General features: G+C 61.9%; 1 protein-coding gene and 1 long non-coding RNA gene across 2 annotated transcripts; one reads left to right on the top strand and one right to left on the bottom strand.

Moving 5' to 3' along the window:
• The first annotated feature begins 6 nt into the window (after positions 1-6).
• Positions 7-1308, top strand: LOC123016660. The gene is made up of 2 exons (XR_006413460.1): positions 7-117; positions 245-1308. It is a non-coding gene; the product is annotated as an uncharacterized LOC123016660 (long non-coding RNA).
• Positions 1309-2107: 799 nt separating this feature from the next.
• On the bottom strand, positions 2108-7085 carry ENO3 (enolase 3). Its single transcript, XM_044417258.1, has 12 exons — positions 6980-7085; positions 6179-6265; positions 5986-6081; positions 5418-5476; positions 4891-4960; positions 4648-4781; positions 4139-4361; positions 3320-3517; positions 2845-3046; positions 2630-2738; positions 2486-2544; positions 2108-2370 (listed from the first exon to the last, which is right to left on the bottom strand). The coding sequence occupies exons 2-12, from the start codon at positions 6261-6263 to the stop codon at positions 2301-2303; spliced, it is 1305 nt and encodes a 434-aa protein (XP_044273193.1). The 5' UTR covers positions 6264-6265; positions 6980-7085; the 3' UTR covers positions 2108-2300.
• Positions 7086-16696: the final 9611 nt, after the last annotated feature.

Raw genomic sequence — 16696 nt, forward strand, 5'->3', positions numbered from 1 at the left:
CCCCCCCCACGGTGCACCCCGGCAGGGACTACAAGGACAAGTACAGCCACCTCGTTGGCCGGGCAGCGGCCAAGGACGCGGCCCACACCATGGAGGCCAACAAGGTGTACGGCTGCGGTGAGCCGGTGCTCCTCCTGTGCGGGGGCGGTGGGCGGCCTGGTGGGAGCCGGGCCGTGGGGCCGCGGGGGAGCCCCCCGCCGAGCCCGGCCACTCGCTGCTCACGCCCCTCGCTCTCTGCCCCCAGTGCCCGTGGCCAACAAGAGGGACACCCGCTCCATCGAGGAGGCCATGAACGAGATCCGGGCCAAGAAGCGCCTGCGCCAGAGCGAGGAGGAGGGCTCTGCCCCGGCGTCGAGCAGCTCGTAGGCGCGCAGGTGGTCCCCCTCCGACCGCACGCGAGAGTGCCGGGGACCGCCTCCAGAGCGCACGCGGGGGTCCCGTCGGGGGAGCCGCAGAGCAGACCGGAGGGGCAGCGCCACAGGGCACCCGTCCCCTCCCCGTTTCCCGGGGTGTCCTCCCCTTTCTCGTTTCTCGTGCGTTTTGAGTACTTAGTCTGTAGCCTAGGAGTGCATTGTAATTCCGGCCGAGCGGAGGCGGGACGTGCAGCGGCTCGCGGGGGGGGGGGCGGCTGTGCCCGCTGCGGCCTTGCAGGGCGGGCCGTGTGCGTGGGCTTCTGGAAAATCCCGTTTAGCAAAAGCAGGAGAGTGAAGAGAGGACCGTCCTGTGAGGTCTCCTTCCCACGGGTGGCGTTCGGCCGGGCTCCTTTGCTGGGCCCCGCTGTGGGGGCAGCCCCCTCCTCTGCTTCCCCTCCCTAGAGCCCCACGGTGGCCCCCTCTGAAAGGCTTGCTGCACTGCCCCCTCTCCCCACCAGGGGGAGTGCGGCCCAGCTGCCAAGCCCCCGCCTCCCCCCCCCGCCCTGTGCCCTTCAGGAGGTCCTCAGCGCGCTGGTGGCTGGGCCCCCCGCCCGTCATGTGCACCCTGCGGGGGGAGGGGAGCCCCCAGTTCCCCCGCAGGGCCTGGGTGCCATCGGGGGCGGGGGCCCTGGCTTTGGCGGCGGGGGGCACGTGCGGCACTCCCCGGCCCGCCTCCCCGCTCTCGCTCTCTTGCATGTCCTCACCCAGCCGGAGTTTTATTTGGGGTGTAAACTGAAGTGGACTTTGCGCCCGCCCTTCCCCGTCGAGGGCGTGGAGAGGCAGCCCATCCCTGGTGCTCCGGCCTCTCCTCCTGTCGGATCCCAGAACGCCTGTTGTAAATTCGGGGCGGGGGAACCCGCTGGGGCGCTCCATTAAACACTGGTCCCAAACCCTGGTTTGTGGTTCCGAGTGATTCTCTGGGGAAGGGTTGGTGGGGCGCCCGGCGTGTCCGAAAGCTGCGGAAAGCGGGCCAAAGGGGCGCCACCGGGGCGGGAGTCGTGCCGCGGGCCGGACTGCGCCGGCTGTGGGTCCGCAGGCCGGGAAACGGGCCCTCGCCAGGCGGGGCTGCTCGGCCGATGGCCCTGCGGGGCAATCCCCCTTGGTGGCCCCACCTGGAGGTGCTGAACGGAGACCCGTGGCGGGGCAGGGCTGCTCTGGCCCGGGTGTGGTGAGAGGGACCCGGCGGTCCGAGTCCGGGTGCCCCTTGGCCAGGAAGCCAGCCGGGGGACTCGGCCGGTCGCGAACCCCCAGGTTGGTTCTTGTGGGGTGGGTGGGATCGCGTGCAGGACGAAAAGGGCGATGTCAGCCCCTTTGAGCTCTTTGGGGGGAAAGGTAGGATACGAGAGTTTGTGGGCCTCCTTGTGGGGCCTCGGGCCACTGCGGAAGGCGGGAGGCTGGCTGGGCCTCGCAGCCCTTCTCGTCTGCTGCAGGTGCTTGGGGGGTTCTGGCAAGCCCCCGCGTGTGATGGAAAGGCAGGGTGTGCATCTAGGCGGTGGGGCAGAGGGCGACCCCCGAGGAGCACGGACGGGACTCGTTTTCTGGGCGCAGCCTCTGCGGGGGGGGGGGGGGGGGGGGCCGGTTGGCCAAGGGGGAGGATGCAAGCAGAAGGGGAAGCTAGTTGAAGCCGGTCAGAGCTCGATGGAAGGGGAAGCTGTGGCCGCTGCCCCCTCCCCCCAGCAAGAAGCACGCAAGAGTCGCTTTGCCACAGTGGTCTTTATTTGGTGCTCCCAGACGGGCTCAGGCAGAAGCTGGGCGGGCGCATGGCGCGTGCGCATGCGCCGGGCCTGGGGTGCCGAGGTGGGCTGGTGCGCAGGCCGTGCCGGAGGCCCCAGGCGGCAGGCGGCTGGGGGGGCCTTCCTGGGACAGGCCTGCGGGCCGGGGCCGCGCTCACTTGGCCAGAGGGTGCCGGAATTTGCGTCCGGCAAAATGCGCCTTGTCCCCCAGTTCTTCCTCGATCCTGCAAGGAGGAGGGAGTCGGTCAGGAAGCAGCAGCAGCCGCGGGTCAGCGCTGGCGGAGCCGGCCTGCGCTCCCGCCCCACACGCCCACGGGGTAGAGGGGCCGCCCCACTCACCTCATCAGCTGATTGTACTTGGCCAGTCGCTCGGAGCGGCAGGGCGCCCCAGTCTTGATCTGCAAAAGGACACAGCGCTCTTCAGGATGAGCCAGGGGGGCACCCGGGGGGGGGGTCCGGCCGCAGCCTGTGCTGCGCACTCACCTGCCCGGTGCAGAGCCCCACGACCAGGTCGGCGATGAAGGTGTCCTCCGTCTCCCCGGAGCGGTGGCTCACCATGACGCCCCAGCCGTTGCTCTGTGCCAGCTTGCAGCTGAAAGGGGGCAGTGGGAGGTGAGGCAGGCGCCGCGCCGGAAGCCCCCCGGATCGGGTGGGCCCGCCCCGTGGCCCCCGCCCCCCCGCCGGCCCCGGCCACTCACGCCTGGATGGACTCGGTGACGGAGCCTATCTGGTTGACCTTCAGCAGGAGGCAGTTGCAAGCCTTCTGCTCGACGGCCTTCTGGATGCGCTTGGGGTTGGTGACTGTCAGGTCGTCTCCCACAATTTGGATCTGCACCTGGGTCAGGAACGTCTTCCAGGTCTCCCAGTCATCCTGGTCAAACGGGTCCTCGATGGATACCACTGTGGGGGGTGGAGGATGAAACCCGGCGTCCCACTGATCCCCCGCCTTTTCCTCAGCCGTGGCTTGCAGTGCATCCCACAGGCAGGAAAGCCAGAGCTCAGCCCGGGGCTGAAGTGTGAGCCGTGCACTCCTGAGCATGTGCAGAGGGCTCATCCCTTGCGGTGCAGCAGGGTAGAGCCCACGGGTGCCTCTTCAGAGGCAGCTTCCGCTTACAGACCCTGTGGAAGCCCCCCCCCCCCCCCCGTTCTGGCTCCACACGGACCCCATCTCACCCGGGTAGTTCTTGATGAAGCTTTTGTAAAGCTCCCCCAGCTTCTCGCCGGTGATGTAGCGGTTCGGATCGTCGGGGGACTTGAAGTCCAGGTCGTATTTGCCTTTGCGGAAGAACTCGGAGGCCGCCACGTCCATGCCGATGACCACTTTGTCCGGGTAGCCGGCCTTCTCGATGGCGCTCTTCAGCAGCTCCAGGGCTGGCGTGGAGGGGAGAGGGGGAGTCAGGCGGCGTAAGCACCCCCCCGACGCAGCACTGTTTCTGCACCCGGTCGGGGGGGCCGCTGCAGTCGGCGGGGAGGGGCTCGGCGGGACCCTCGGCCTTGTCACGAAGCGGCCTCTTTCTGGGCTGCAGAGAGCTGCACCTGACGAGTGCTGGCCTGCCTCCCGCCCCCATGCCTCTGCCTGCCCCCAGGGCGGCCCCCACGCATGGCAGAGGGCAGGCAGGGGACCGACCCCCACTGCCCAGCCGGGGCGCAAGCTCCGTGGGTGGCGCTCCACCCGGCACGGGGGCCTCCGTCCGGGGCCCCGCGGTCCCATCCTCCTCCCGAGGTGCCCGCCGCGCTCGCGTGGCCGCCCTTCCGCTCCACGGGGGGAGGGCCCCTGCGGCCACCGAGCCAAGGCGGCCTTCCCAGCCTGGCACGTCCCCCCACCGGCCCGCCCCAGTTCCAGTTACAGCCTGGGAGCTAAATCTGGCCCCAGCATTTAAAGGGCAAGGTGGCCGGGCTGGGGGGCTGGGGGGGGCTGGCTGGCCGGCCGGCCGGGTGAAACACAAGCCCGAGAGGCGGCTCCAGCAGCCCCCGAGCAGGTGGCGGCGGTACCTTCGTTGTTCTCGAGGATGTTGGGGGCGAAGCCTCCCTCGTCGCCCACGTTGGTGGCGTCCTTGCCGTACTTGCTCTTGATGACGGCCTTCAGGTTGTGGTACACTTCGGCCCCGATCCGCATGGCCTCCTTGAAGCTGGCCGCCCCCACCGGCAGGATCATGAACTCCTGCATGGCCAGCTTGTTCCCGGCGTGTGAGCCTCCGTTGATCACGTTGAAGGCCTGCCGCACGGCGAGAGGGAGGGGGCTGACGGCCGGGACCCTTGTCCGGGGCACTCTGCCCGGCCCCACACCGCCCCTGGCAACGGGACAGGCCAGAGCAGCCTCGGCCCGGCCCAACGCCGCGCTCCCTCCTCCCCTCGCTCGCTCGGCCGGGCTTTGCCCAGGGCACTCGCGGGCCGGGCAGGCCCCCGGCACCGCACGCCAGAGCCCCAGGCCGCCCCCCGCAGGAGCCCCGGCCCGGCTCCACCGCTGCCACGCGCCTCAGCCTCCCTCCCCGGGCACTCACGGGGACGGGCAGGATCAGGTCCTTGTTCCCGGCCAGGTCCGCCACGTGGCGATAGAGGGGGACCCCTTTCTCCGCCGCCCCGGCCTTGCAGACCGCGAGGGAGACACCCAGGATGGCGTTGGCCCCGAACTTGGCTAGGAGGAGGAGAGGAGGCCGGTGAGACGGGCGGCCGCAGCCCGTCGGGACGCACGTGGTCCCGGCCAAGCAGGGGCCACGGGGCCCGGGGGTGGGGAGCAGACGTACATTTGTTCTCCGTGCCATCCAGCTCGAGCATTAACTTATCGATCTTCTCCTGCTCCACCACGCTGATTTTCTGAGAGAGGGAAGAGAAGTTGGGGTTGTGGACTGTTCCCCCGGAATTCCGGATTCCGGGAAGCCCGAGACATGGAGCACGCACAGAATCGCCGCTGGGCACTTCTTCCCGCACACCCCCTTCCCCGCCCCATCAGGAGGCCGGCTCCGGCGTGCCCCCTCTGGCCAGCGGACGCAAACCGGCGGCCTCAGAGCCCGGCTGCCCCTCCGGCCCCCCACTCCACTCAAGGCCCCAGCAAGGAACGGGGCGCGAGGCCTGGCTCGAACGGAAGCCCCGCCTGCCGGCCACCGGCAACGGACTGCAGGCAGCCGGCCCCACCCGTGGGACGCGGTGGGCAGCGGGGCGGTGTCCCAGGAACCGGCCGGGTGGAGCGTGGCCAGCGACCCTGGGATGCTGGCAAGTCTGGCTTGGGGGGCTCCTCTCGGCCGCAGGACACCCGGCCCCCCGGCACGCTCACCTTCTCAATCAGGGCAGGGCCGATGGTCTTGTTGACGTGGTCGACCGCTTTCAGCACCCCTGGGAGACACCGGAGCAACATGCAGGTGGGGCGCCCGCGAACCGCCAGCCCCCCGCCTGCGGCCCAAAGCCCTCGGCCCCCGCTGGGGCTCTGGCGAGGGGGCTGGCGGACGCCGCCCAGGTGGTGCGGGCGGAGGGATTGCGCCAGACCTGGCGAGGCAGGTGCGCCCACGGGGCTTCGGGGGGGCCGGGCAGCCCGGGACTGCGGGCGCCTCCTGTTCCGGCTCGGCCCACCGGCTCGCCCTGCCGGCCCCCTGCGTCTGGGGAGGCTGGGGGAAGCGGGGGCCCGAGGCGGCGGCTCCCCCGCCTCCGCCCGCTCCCCCTCCCCAGCGCTTGGGTTGCTGCCTGCCTCTCCTGCCGCAAGAGCCGGGCACACGCCCGCCCGCCCGCCTCCGCGGCTCCCAGCGGGGCTGCCTCCTCTGCAGCCCCCCGCCCGGCCCCCTGGCCCAGAGCACCCGCCCCGCCCCGCCCCGCCACAGGCCACCTGCCGGAAGGCCGCCCCGCCTCACCTTTGCCCAGGTACCTGCCCTTGTCCCCGTCGCGGAGTTCCAGGGCCTCGTAGATGCCGGTGGAGGCCCCGCTGGGCACAGCAGCCCGGAACATCCCTGGGGGTGGGGGAGACGCAGCCGGGTGAGTGCCCCCGCTCGGGCGCTCAGCAGCGCCCTGCCCCGCCCCGGACTGGCCCCACGCCGGCCCGCTCACCCCTGCCGGTGTACACGTCCACCTCCACCGTCGGGTTCCCCCGAGAGTCGAGGATCTCACGGGCGTAGATTCTCAGGATCGACATGTCTGAGGAGGAGGAATGGCCGGGGCGCGGGAGTCAGCGGCTGCAGGAGTCCCGGTCCCCCCCAGCGTCCCCCGACCCCCCGCACTCCCCTCTCCCCAGGCCCGGCTGCCGGCCCCCCAGACCGCCTGCTCCTGCTCCTGGAAGGCTGGCCGGCACTTAACACCCCAGAGGGGGAAGGGAAGGAGCAGCTGCCGAGATTAAAAATAGCCCCCTCCCCCCCCCCCCTCTCCCCCTCCCCCCCCCCAGGGAAATGTCTCCCCGCCTCTGGAGCTGACGGCCCCAGTGCCCCCAGTACGCCCACCCAGCGCAGCCCCCGGCCACCCACCCGCGGCCAATTCCTGGGCTGCCGGAAGGCTCTCCTGCTCTGACAGGCACGTTTCTGCCCGGGGCAGACAAAGGGGCACCCCGAGTCCCGCCGTGGGGAGATCCTGGGGTGTGGGGTGCCGCCTCAGGCAGAGGCAGAGGACTGCGTGGTGGCTCAGGGTTCCGGAAGCGAACGGATGAGAACCCTCGCCGGGCCGGTCCAACGGTCCCTCGGGTCCCGGCCCTCCGGTCACAAGGTGGCCGGGCGGCTGCCTGCCAGCTCGCTCCCCGGGACGGGCACGACCCGGCGGGCAGAGCGGCTGTCCCCGCAACGGACGGAGGGGTCCCGAGCAGGAGGGGCTGGACGCCCGCTTGGCCCCCGCCCCTGGGGGCCTCCCAGGCCCCTCACTCACCGGTGCCGGCGTGGGGCTGCCTCGGGGTTGCTGGCTGTTGCTGGAGCTGCCGCGGGTGCCCAGCTCGGCGCTCGCCCAGCCTTTATACGGGGCATGTGACGCAACTGCTCTGCCCCACCCCACGTGGCCAGGAACGGCCGATAGGCGTTAGAGCCCAAGGAAATATCTTGGCAGGCCCGGGAGGCGCTTGTTGGCACCCTGCCTGCCCGCCGCCTCCCGGGAGCCAGGACTTCAGACTCGGCCCACAGGCTGCCCGTCACTGGGCGCGTGTCCCTTCGGCCCCAGCACAGGCCGGAGCGACGCTGCCGGTTTCTCCCGGCGGAACGGCTGGGGGGCTCTCCCGGGGAGGCGGGCAGAGGGGCTGCTGGCTCGGCCAGGCGGCCTCTGCGTGGCTCAGAGCGAGGGGCGAAGCCCGGCCTCCCCAGGAACCACGGGCAGGCTCCCCGCGGGGCCCTCTGTGCTCAGCGCCCCCTGCCGCCGGCTGGTGCGCCTCCGTGCGCAGCGTTAGACCGGGAAACCCAGAGCGGGGGCCTGGGGGCCGGGAAGCTCAGCCAGTGGCTGCAGGCCAGCCGCTCCCTCCTGGCCTAGCCCACCTTCCAGGGTTGGGAGGAAACAAGCGGCGTGAGGCTTCGGCGAATGGGGCGGCATAAAAACGTTTTAATAAATAAAAATAAATAAATAAAATGAAGCCGCCTGGGCTCCTCGCAAGAAGTGCGGGGCAGGAACGCCGGAAGGGACGGCCGCAGGCTTGTGGGGGCCCCTGCCAGAGCGCGGGGTGCAAAGACGCAGCTGCCCCTCCGCTTGCCTGGCGCCCCACTGGACCAGGGCCGATCCCTTCAACGCAGCCCTCTCTGCAGGGGGGCACAGGGGCCCCGGGGATGCCAAGGGCGGTGCAGCCGCAGCCATGAAAGCACAGCCCCCCCCCCCGCTTCTCCCTCAGGAGCTGACCCGACGGCACGGCGCTTCGGGCGCAAACGTGCGGCTCTCTGGCCCGGCTGCAGCAGCGGCTCGCGCTGCAGCACGTCCGGCCCGGAGGGTCCCGTTCGCGCCCAGGGGCCTCTCCTCCATGCCGCCGCAGCGGTTCCACGTGCCGGAGGGGGAGGCCGCGGTGAGCGGCGCATGGCTCGAGGTGAGGCAGGTGCGCCCGGAAGAACGCGCCGCTCGAGGCCCCGCGGCACGGGGGGCGGGTGCCTTGGAACCCGGGCGGCGAGCACAGCCCCCCCGGATCCCAGCTACCTTTGATGGCCCCCGGCCACAAGGCCCTGCTTTGAAGTCTTGGCCTAAATTTAGCGCATGCTAAAGGTCAAAGGCTCCATTCCAAGCAGCCGCTTAAAGGACGAGGCAGTAACCTTAGCTGGGGCTCGCCTTTCACCGCGCGGAGGGGGAGCCCGTCTCGGGCGCGGGGGAGGGGCGGGCCGAGGCCCCCGCACCAGGCGCTGAGGCGGCGGCGGGGGGGGCGCGCGGGGCCGGGGGGCCACCATCTGCGGCGAGGAGGCTCGGTTGGCAAGCTCCGCGGAGGATGCTGGCGCGCGGGCCGGGCTGGGCCGGGCGGTCGGGGATGCGCCCCCCCCGCCGCGCACGTGCCACCCCCTGGCGGGCGCTCGGCACTGGCGGGGCACCCCTGGCCGGGCCGGGCCGGCGAGAGCCTTCGGGAACGCGCCGCCGCCTCCCCCCCCCCCCCCCAGCCCGAACCGCCGGCGGCCTTTGCGTGCGGCGGCACCGGTCCGGCCGCTTTCCCGAAGGGCGTGCGCCCCTCTGGGCCCCCCGGCGCCCACATTCTCCGCCCGCCCGCCCGCCCGCCCGCAGCACCAACGGGGCCCTGCTGCGCCCCTCCTCCCGGCTGGGGGCCCAGGGCCGCGTCGTGCGCAGCCGCAGCCGAGCAGTGGCGCAGGGCCAACGCCGTTTCCCGCCTGCAGACGGCCTCCAGCGAGCCGAGCGCCCGGGCGGCCCGGGTCCTCGCAGCAGCCTCGCCTCGCCACCCATCACGCCACGCCACGCCACGCCTCGCCTCGCCTCGCTGCGACGGCCCCCCGGTGCCTCAGCCGGAGCGCCGTGGCCGTGGGGTGGGGTGGGTGTCGGGGGCGCGTACCCTCCCGGCACGGCCGGCTGGGACTGGCGGGGCCGGACCGCCCAAAGGCCGGCGGGCTCCGGGAGGCTCGGCCTGTGAGCCCAGCCAGCCCTGCTGGGGAGCCGGTCCAGCTGGCGCCGGCGGGAGTCGCTCGGGGGTCGCACCCGCACTGCTCCTGGCAGGAGGCCTGCGGAAGTACCTGCCTTCCTCGGGGGCCGCGCTGCGCTGTCCCGCTTCGTCCGCTGCAGGCCGGTCTGTCCCCCGTGGGCCTCGCCTTGCTGGCTGCTTCCCCAGAGCTGCCTGCCCCCAGGGGAGGGGCCTGTGCTCCCCATTGTGACAGAGATAATGGGCCCCAGCCCCGGGGGGGGGGGGCAGCAGGCTGGCAGCTCAGGCTGGGCCTCTGCGCCTCGTGTCCCTCCCGGCTTCGGGATCCTGGCCCCTGGCCCCTGCTGCCCGGGTGCCCAGCTCTCCCTCAGGCCCCTTTTGCAGCCGGGAGGAGCCACCTCGGCACCCAGACAGGGCTGCTGGGGCCCACGGCAGCCACTGGCCTTCCCCACGCCCCCAGGGCCCCTCCCAAGGCACCCATCCGGGAAGGGAGGCCTGTGTGGGGCGTAGCGCTTCGCTCCACCCGCAGGAGCGGGACCCGGAAGAGGCTAATCGGCTGGGCCCGGCCTGCAGACCTGGGCTCGGGGCATCAAGCAGCCCTCGCTTCCGCCTCGCCTGGGGTGCTGAGGAGGGGGGCCCAGGGGCACGGGGCTGAGCGACAGCAGGGCTCCCCAGGCTGTCGCCAGAGAACGTGTCGCCCCTTCCCAGCTTCCTTCCATGGGAGGAGGCCCCCTCCTTGCCGGCAGAGGGTCCGGCGGGCCTCTGCCCTCCCCGAGGCTGACCCATGGCAGGGCCACCCGGCTCCCGCCACGGCCGGCGCTTAACTGGGGCCGGCCATGGACGCCCCTTGCTGGGGCGAGCACCCCCCGCCCCAGGTGGGGCTCAGCAGTCTGAACCGCTGCAGGGTGGAGGCGACCCTCCCCGGGCCACCCTGCCCGAGCGCCTTCCCCCTGCGGTGAGGGACCCCAGAGCACAAGGAGCTGCAAGGCCCCGGGAGCCGAGGGCGGGGGGGACGCCGGGCTCGGCAGCAGGGCGCGTGCGAAGGAGCCGGCCACACGAGCCACCGGTGTGCAGCTGCGAAAGGGCCGCGCTGTGGGAAGTGACATTAATGCGCTCAGTTCCTGTTGTAACCTGCGGTTTTGCAGATGAGACCAGAGACCGGATGGTAAAAATAAAGAGGAGTTTATTGACCTGCAAGATTTCTTGCAAGGACCAACATTCACGGTTAGAATGCGGCCCTGAACAGAGTTGGAATGAGGTTTTTATAGCTTCACAGTGAGCTTTCGGTAAATGGGAAACAATACAATCAAAAATCAGAACAATGGCGACAATGGGGAGTTACAGAATCACATAAGCAGTTGAGCAAGCGATATACAGAAGCAGATTTGGTTAGCAGTAAGTTTTATCTTTTAATTTACACCTTCTAAGCAATCTTTGTCCATTACGTTGTAGGTAAGCTCTTTCCACTTTCCGAGGGGAATTCTCTGAGGCAGTTACTAGACATTCGAATGGGCTAGAGCTTAGGAGAGCTAAGCCTATCATGCATACCCTGAGACAGTTTGATTATTCTAGTGTTTGGCCGTGTCATGCCTATCTGGAGCCTAGAGGAGTCATGCCTATCCTGAATGCCCTGAGAAAGCTGATAGATACTTCTATTATGTCAGGATCCTGGGGAGTCAGGCATAACATTCCTCACTGGTCTTAACAGGAATCGAATCATTGATTCTGAGGTAGGGTCCGGGGCGGCAGCTGAACCAGGAGAATCTCCAGTGGCCCTACTGGTCTTTAGGGCGATTTCCTTAGCAGTTTTATCAGCAAAATAAAAAATGGAAAACAGTTGGAAAAGCAGCAAAGAAAAAAAAAAATCAACACACATGATATGCAACCCCAATGCTAGTAGTCCTCCTGGGAAACTCCATGCTGATTTTGGCCTTCCTTTGGCTGCAAAGAACTCAGAGCCAGCCAGCGCTCATCCTCACCTGCTCCCCCACCTCTCCAGTTTTGCCACTCAATTCTGACGCCTGGTTCCTTTGCTCCCTAGGCCTCCTCTGACCCATTGCGGCCTTAGGCATTTCATCCCGTCTGGGCCGAGGCCCTCACGGTGATGACTATCCTGTTTTAGGCCACCACTCCTTCTGGTCAGCAAACTTGGTGCTTTGCAAGGTGGGAGCAGTGTGAGATGAAGCAATGACCTGATGTCCAGTTCTCCCGGTTGGCCTGGTTAGTTCTTTCCTTGTGGATGAAGCAATGGAGAAGGCAGAACACAGGGATGAATTCCCATCAGTCACTTCAGTTCCTGGAACCAGGGCGTAGCATGGGACACGGAGGGCTTTTCCTTCCAGGGCTGTAGAGAAAAAGAGTCCTTTTTTTTCTTTTCTGAGGTGCCAGTGTGGCTTGTTTGGTTCCTGGAAGGGTGCAGTTCAAAAACAGGTTAATTAAGAGGAGACTTTGGGCCAGTCACAGACTCTCAGCCCAACCTACCTCACAGGGTTGTTGTTGTGGGGATAAGATGGGGGAGGAGAGATGATGTAAGCTGCCTTGAGCCCTTTGTAGGAAAAAGGCAGGATAGAAATCGAAAAACAAACAAAAAAACTTTTACACTTCTCCACAGAAGCTAGTTGTAGACAGTAGCAGAGATCCACATGAGTTTGGAGAGAAACCTCAAGATGTAATAGTCTGTCCTTTCTTTAGCACAGTCTCAAGAAGAAAATGTGTGTTGCTGAAATCAATCCAATCAATGTAAAAATGCACAAAAAATAGATCCTTTGAACTGGTGTTGCATGAACCTGTTGCTTGCCTAGGCTAAAAAGAAAGGTGCTTTCTGCTGGACAACCAGAACAGTTTTACACAGTTTCTTATTACAGGGATGATACTCTCCCACACAGATGCAAAACGCACCAACCCATTGTTAGCACAAACAAACCTGAAGTTATGGGAGGCTTCAAATTCAGACTGCTGGCATTTTTTATGCTATCCACACACATTTTTTACAAATGGTAGCAGCAGAGGTACAATCTCACCCTCACACGAATAGACAGTATCTAATGCACACATGTTGCGGGAAACAGCATACGCCCTGTTAGCTTAGGAGCTTTAGGAGACACGTTTGCAGGCCAGATAGAGCCCACGGCTTGCCACGCTGCTCCCCCACCTTTCCGTCTCTTCTTAGCAGCACTACAAGGGGCCCCTTCCACAGGGATGTGTGTGGGGAAAAGTGAGACTCTGCACTTGCAGCCGCAGCAAGGCCCTGAAGGCCCTGAGTGGAAACCCCATCCAAGCTTGCAGCTTTTTGCTCTACATTAAAATGGAGCCAATTCATCCCTCAAGGGAAAAGCAAGCCACAGCTCTTGAGCAAATCCCTAGGTGCAGAGTCAGACCATTTCTTGATCCGCCGCCATATCAGTCTGCATGAGGAGACTGCCGCACCCCCACATGCAACCTGCTCCTTTTCTTCCAGAGGCAAATTTCCCACGGGCAACAGCAACCTGGGATGCAGAGAAGACGAAGCCTGTGCTACTCCTGCTGCTCAGGACAGGCCCCTTTCTTTCTCTGGGAGATCACAGGGCACTTTGGGGCAAACAGGACCATAATTCAGCCAAGGAGAAAAACCCGATGTTTTGTCAAAGTCAACAGGGAATAATTATCTCATGGAAGGATCTTAAGAGAATGATAGTTTTGCTTTCAGAGGGAACACAAACAATACAAATTAACTATAAGCATTCAAAGCTGATTGGATGCTCTACACCACTTGGAAAAAAAAGGAAAGCATAAGGGGAGACAATATTTTAACTGGGGAAGGTAAAATAACATCTGTTTTCAGAGTGAGTAGCCCTCAACTCTGGGCCCTGGTAGTTTGAGAGATGGCTTATGTTTATGGAAAAAGTTTTGAGAACTTGCCATTCTAGCTGCCCACCTCCTTGGGCTGGCAAACGGGTTCAGTCCCCAACAAACATTAGGCTACTGTAAGAAAAAACCTTTGTAGCACCATCAATACCAGTGACAGTAACAGCAATATCACTATCACTAATATTTGGCAACATTGCAAAACAAAACTTTCTGTTGAACACCAAAAGGGAAGAAGTAGCCTCATAGATTTAAAAGGAGACTCTTCCCATAGCGTGCACTTGCACACACACACACACACACACACACACACACACACACACACACAGCCCCAGAGTTTCATCCATTCATTCCCTCCCAAGTCTTCAGTTGTAGCATAGCAAATAGCAAAATGGTATACCCAGAATTCAGAACTTATACCCACACACACACATATAAGATCCAGATCCATGTTACATAGAAAAATAGAAGTTATTGGAGAGGGAAAACTCTTGATGGCTGACACAAATCACACGCTCAAAACATTGCTTTCTTTTTGAAGGATTCCCTTCCTTAAAAAATCCCTAGCTCCTCATTGAGAGTGCTTAAGGGTCTTTGTTTTAACCCAACCCTTCCCAGGCAGAATTTTTCCTGAGGCAATACAAGCCTTTTTTTGCACTCAAAGGACCTCAAATGCCTTACCTCAGTTACACAGCTTTTATTTATTTTTAAGACACCAAGGTTTCTTTGAGAGTTTTCTAGAGACTCAGACTTTCTTTTGAGAACTAGTGCAAACCCCGCCTCCAATCTGTGGCTGGAAGCAGAGCTGCTCAAACTTCCCAAAGTACTTTGAACTTTGCACATGCTCAGAGGCTTTGTGTGCTGCTTCTGCAGTACTCACAAAGTGGTGGTATCTTCCTGCCAGAGCATCCCCCCTTTTCCTTGGCTCTGTGGGCTAGCCCAGTAGAGTCAAGAAACCCAAATTTTCCAGCACAAATCCCACCGAATTCAGTTGGCCAGACCAAACCCGAAGAAAAGGCTGCAGTTACTGTCTCTCCAAACGATGGGAGTGCTCCCAGCAAGGCAGACTACCCCCCTTTTTCTTCACCTGTTTTTTTTCTTTCAGCAAAAAAAACCAAACCGCCATTCACCAAAACTCCCAAAATTCTCTCACATACCAAGCACCATGCACCCCCTGAATTACGGAATTCCTGTCAAATACATACTCATTCTCACATGGCATACACACAACATTCAGAAAAATAAAAATCTTTTTGCTTTTCACTCAAGCCTCACATGCCAAACAGTTGCAAGTTCAACAGGGGAAGGAAAAAAACCAACCAAGTTCCACTACTTTCCAGAAACCTCCTCAACACATAAAAGAAAATCCTTCCTTTCTGCATCTTTGCCTCATTTTTTCTTTCATTTCCACAATCCATCTGCTCACTTGCCTTTACCTTCTATTTACACAACATCTACAAAATTCCTAATCCAAACCCCATGAAATCACAACCACACCACAGTGCTTTCCTGTTGCACTGTTTCCTCCTGAACAAACCTTCCTTTCTTTCCATGCCTACTCCAGCAATATCTGACGGGGAATAGATTCCCTAAATCCATTTAGCCTCCACAGCCCCTCAGATGCAGTTTCACCTCTCGATCCAAAGTACAATCCAAAGCGATCCCAGAACCATAAACTCCCCCCCAGGAACTTGCAAAGAAAGCATTTTTTTTCCATCTTTCATCTGCCCATCAGCATCCCCTCCTGGAATTTCAAATGCCATTACTTAATCCAACAAGAAGGATTTTTTCCTACCTAGGAGGGCTGTAAGGCAGATGGAAGAGGCTGGGAAAACTTGGTAACAAGACATTAAACAGTGTTCCCGGTTTCTGACAAGGAAAGGACCTGCATAAAAATGTTTCTATATAACCCCTTCTTTCATACAGGGCTTTCACACAGGATAAGCTTATTGAGGATGTCCAGAAAACTGGGTAGGACCTGTGTTAGCCCAATTTTAAGGGTCACACATTTCCTTACTTCCCAGTTCTGGCTCATATAGAAGGAATGGGGGAAGGAAAAATTTCACACGCACATTTCCCTGATCATCACCTTTTTCCCAGCCGGACTCAGCCATGCTTGGGCTCAGGCCCATGACCTCATGCATCTGTACCTCAAACAAAGCCAGGTTCACACATTCTCATCTCAGGGGCAAGAACACCCATCCACGCCCTTGCTTTCAACCATGCCCTGAAGAGGACAAGCTTGGTGCAGCTGCATGGGGGAGTTTCTATTTCCCGAGGAACCCCCAAAACCCGCTCTGACCTATGCTTACCTCCCAGAAAGGGGAACACTTTAAAATACAAACAGACAAGACACAAAACACAGACAGCAACAATGAACAGAAGACTTCCACAAACATAAAACTTTGCACAAAAACCCAGTGCAAACATATACTCACACGTGTAGATCTTTCCTGGTGCACCAATACTATATTAAGCTAGCTTTTTCTTTTTCCCTTTTCTTTCCACCAGCTTGGACCAAAGCAAAACTTATTCCATCTCTTTAGATTGTATTTTCGCCAAATGCTTTTGCAAAAGGTGTAGCCAACTTCAATCAAGCGAGCCCTCTAGGGCCAAATTAGTTAGGTCTGACCATGCTGTTTAAAAAAATACCAAGCGCTTGCTTCTGCGGCAACCCCGCAAGTGCCGCCCCTTGTAATTCACACCACCCTGCAAATTGCTGCAGGGGTAGTAAGCCCAGATCGAACTCCCTGCAAAAGGGGGAAGTTCCAACGAGCCCTCCGGTGGCCATTTTAACTCGCAGCGTGCCCGAATCTGCAGGCACTCTGAATCCGGAAGCCCTTTTGGAAAAATCAGGGAAGTTATTCAAGAGGCATTGCAGAGGGGTAAGCGGAAGGGATTGACGTTGTCCCATCGTCCTGATCTGAAAAAAAATCTTTACAGAGAACAAATGTAGGAAAAACGAGACAGGAGACACCTTTTTACGAAGAACAAAACGTTGGAACAGACGGGGACAGCCGGCAAGCACACACAGAACAGAATCGGCCAATGCCGGAACTGGCAAGCGGCCAATACCGGAACGGACCGCCGTAGCCGGGGCCAACGTCTCGTACCCTCGACCGGAAAGTAGCTTGTAATGCTGCGTCCAGCCAAGCCGTTCTTTCCAACACACAGGTCTGCAGATATCCAGACAGAAACAGAGACAGGTGGCGGAAAGAAAGGAAAATCCGCCGTGCGCACTTACCAATTACTCCTCTTTCAGCCAGACATCCCACTGAACCGGGGTAAAAAGAAAAAGGCTAAAAACCGCCTGTAGGGCCCGTCCCGGGTTCGAGGGAGGCCAGACCGCTGGTCTCCGATCTCGCTGGGGCCTCCAAATGTTGTAACCCGCGGTTTTACAGATGAGACCAGAGACCGGATGGTAAAAATAAAGAGGAGTTTATTGACCTGCAAGATTTCTTGCAGGGACCAACATTCACGGTTAGAATGCTGCCCTGAACAGAGTTGGAATGAGGTTTTTATAGCTTCACAGTGAGCTTTCGGTAAATGGGAAACAATACAATCAAAAATCAGAACAATGGCGACAACGGGGAGTTACAGAATCACATAAGCAGTTGAGCAAGCGATATACAGAAGCAGATTTGGTTAGCAGTAAGTTTTATCTTTTAATTTACACCTTCTAAGCAATCTTTGTCCATTAT

This window comes from Varanus komodoensis, unplaced genomic scaffold, assembly GCF_004798865.1.
Source record: "Varanus komodoensis strain SLA01 unplaced genomic scaffold, ASM479886v1 scaffold87, whole genome shotgun sequence".
NCBI lineage: Eukaryota > Metazoa > Chordata > Lepidosauria > Squamata > Varanidae > Varanus > Varanus komodoensis.

Excerpts from the sequence above, each read along its gene's own strand:
- ENO3 (XM_044417258.1), bottom strand. The coding sequence starts at position 6,263 with ATGTCGATCCTGAGAATCTACGCCCGTGAGATCCTCGACTCTCGGGGG. Across the intron at positions 4,782-4,890 it reads GGATGGCACGGAGAACAAAT|CCAAGTTCGGGGCCAACGCC; the intron begins GTACGTCTGCTC and ends TCCTCCTCCTAG. Across the intron at positions 4,362-4,647 it reads ACCTGATCCTGCCCGTCCCC|GCCTTCAACGTGATCAACGG; the intron begins GTGAGTGCCCGG and ends GCCGTGCGGCAG.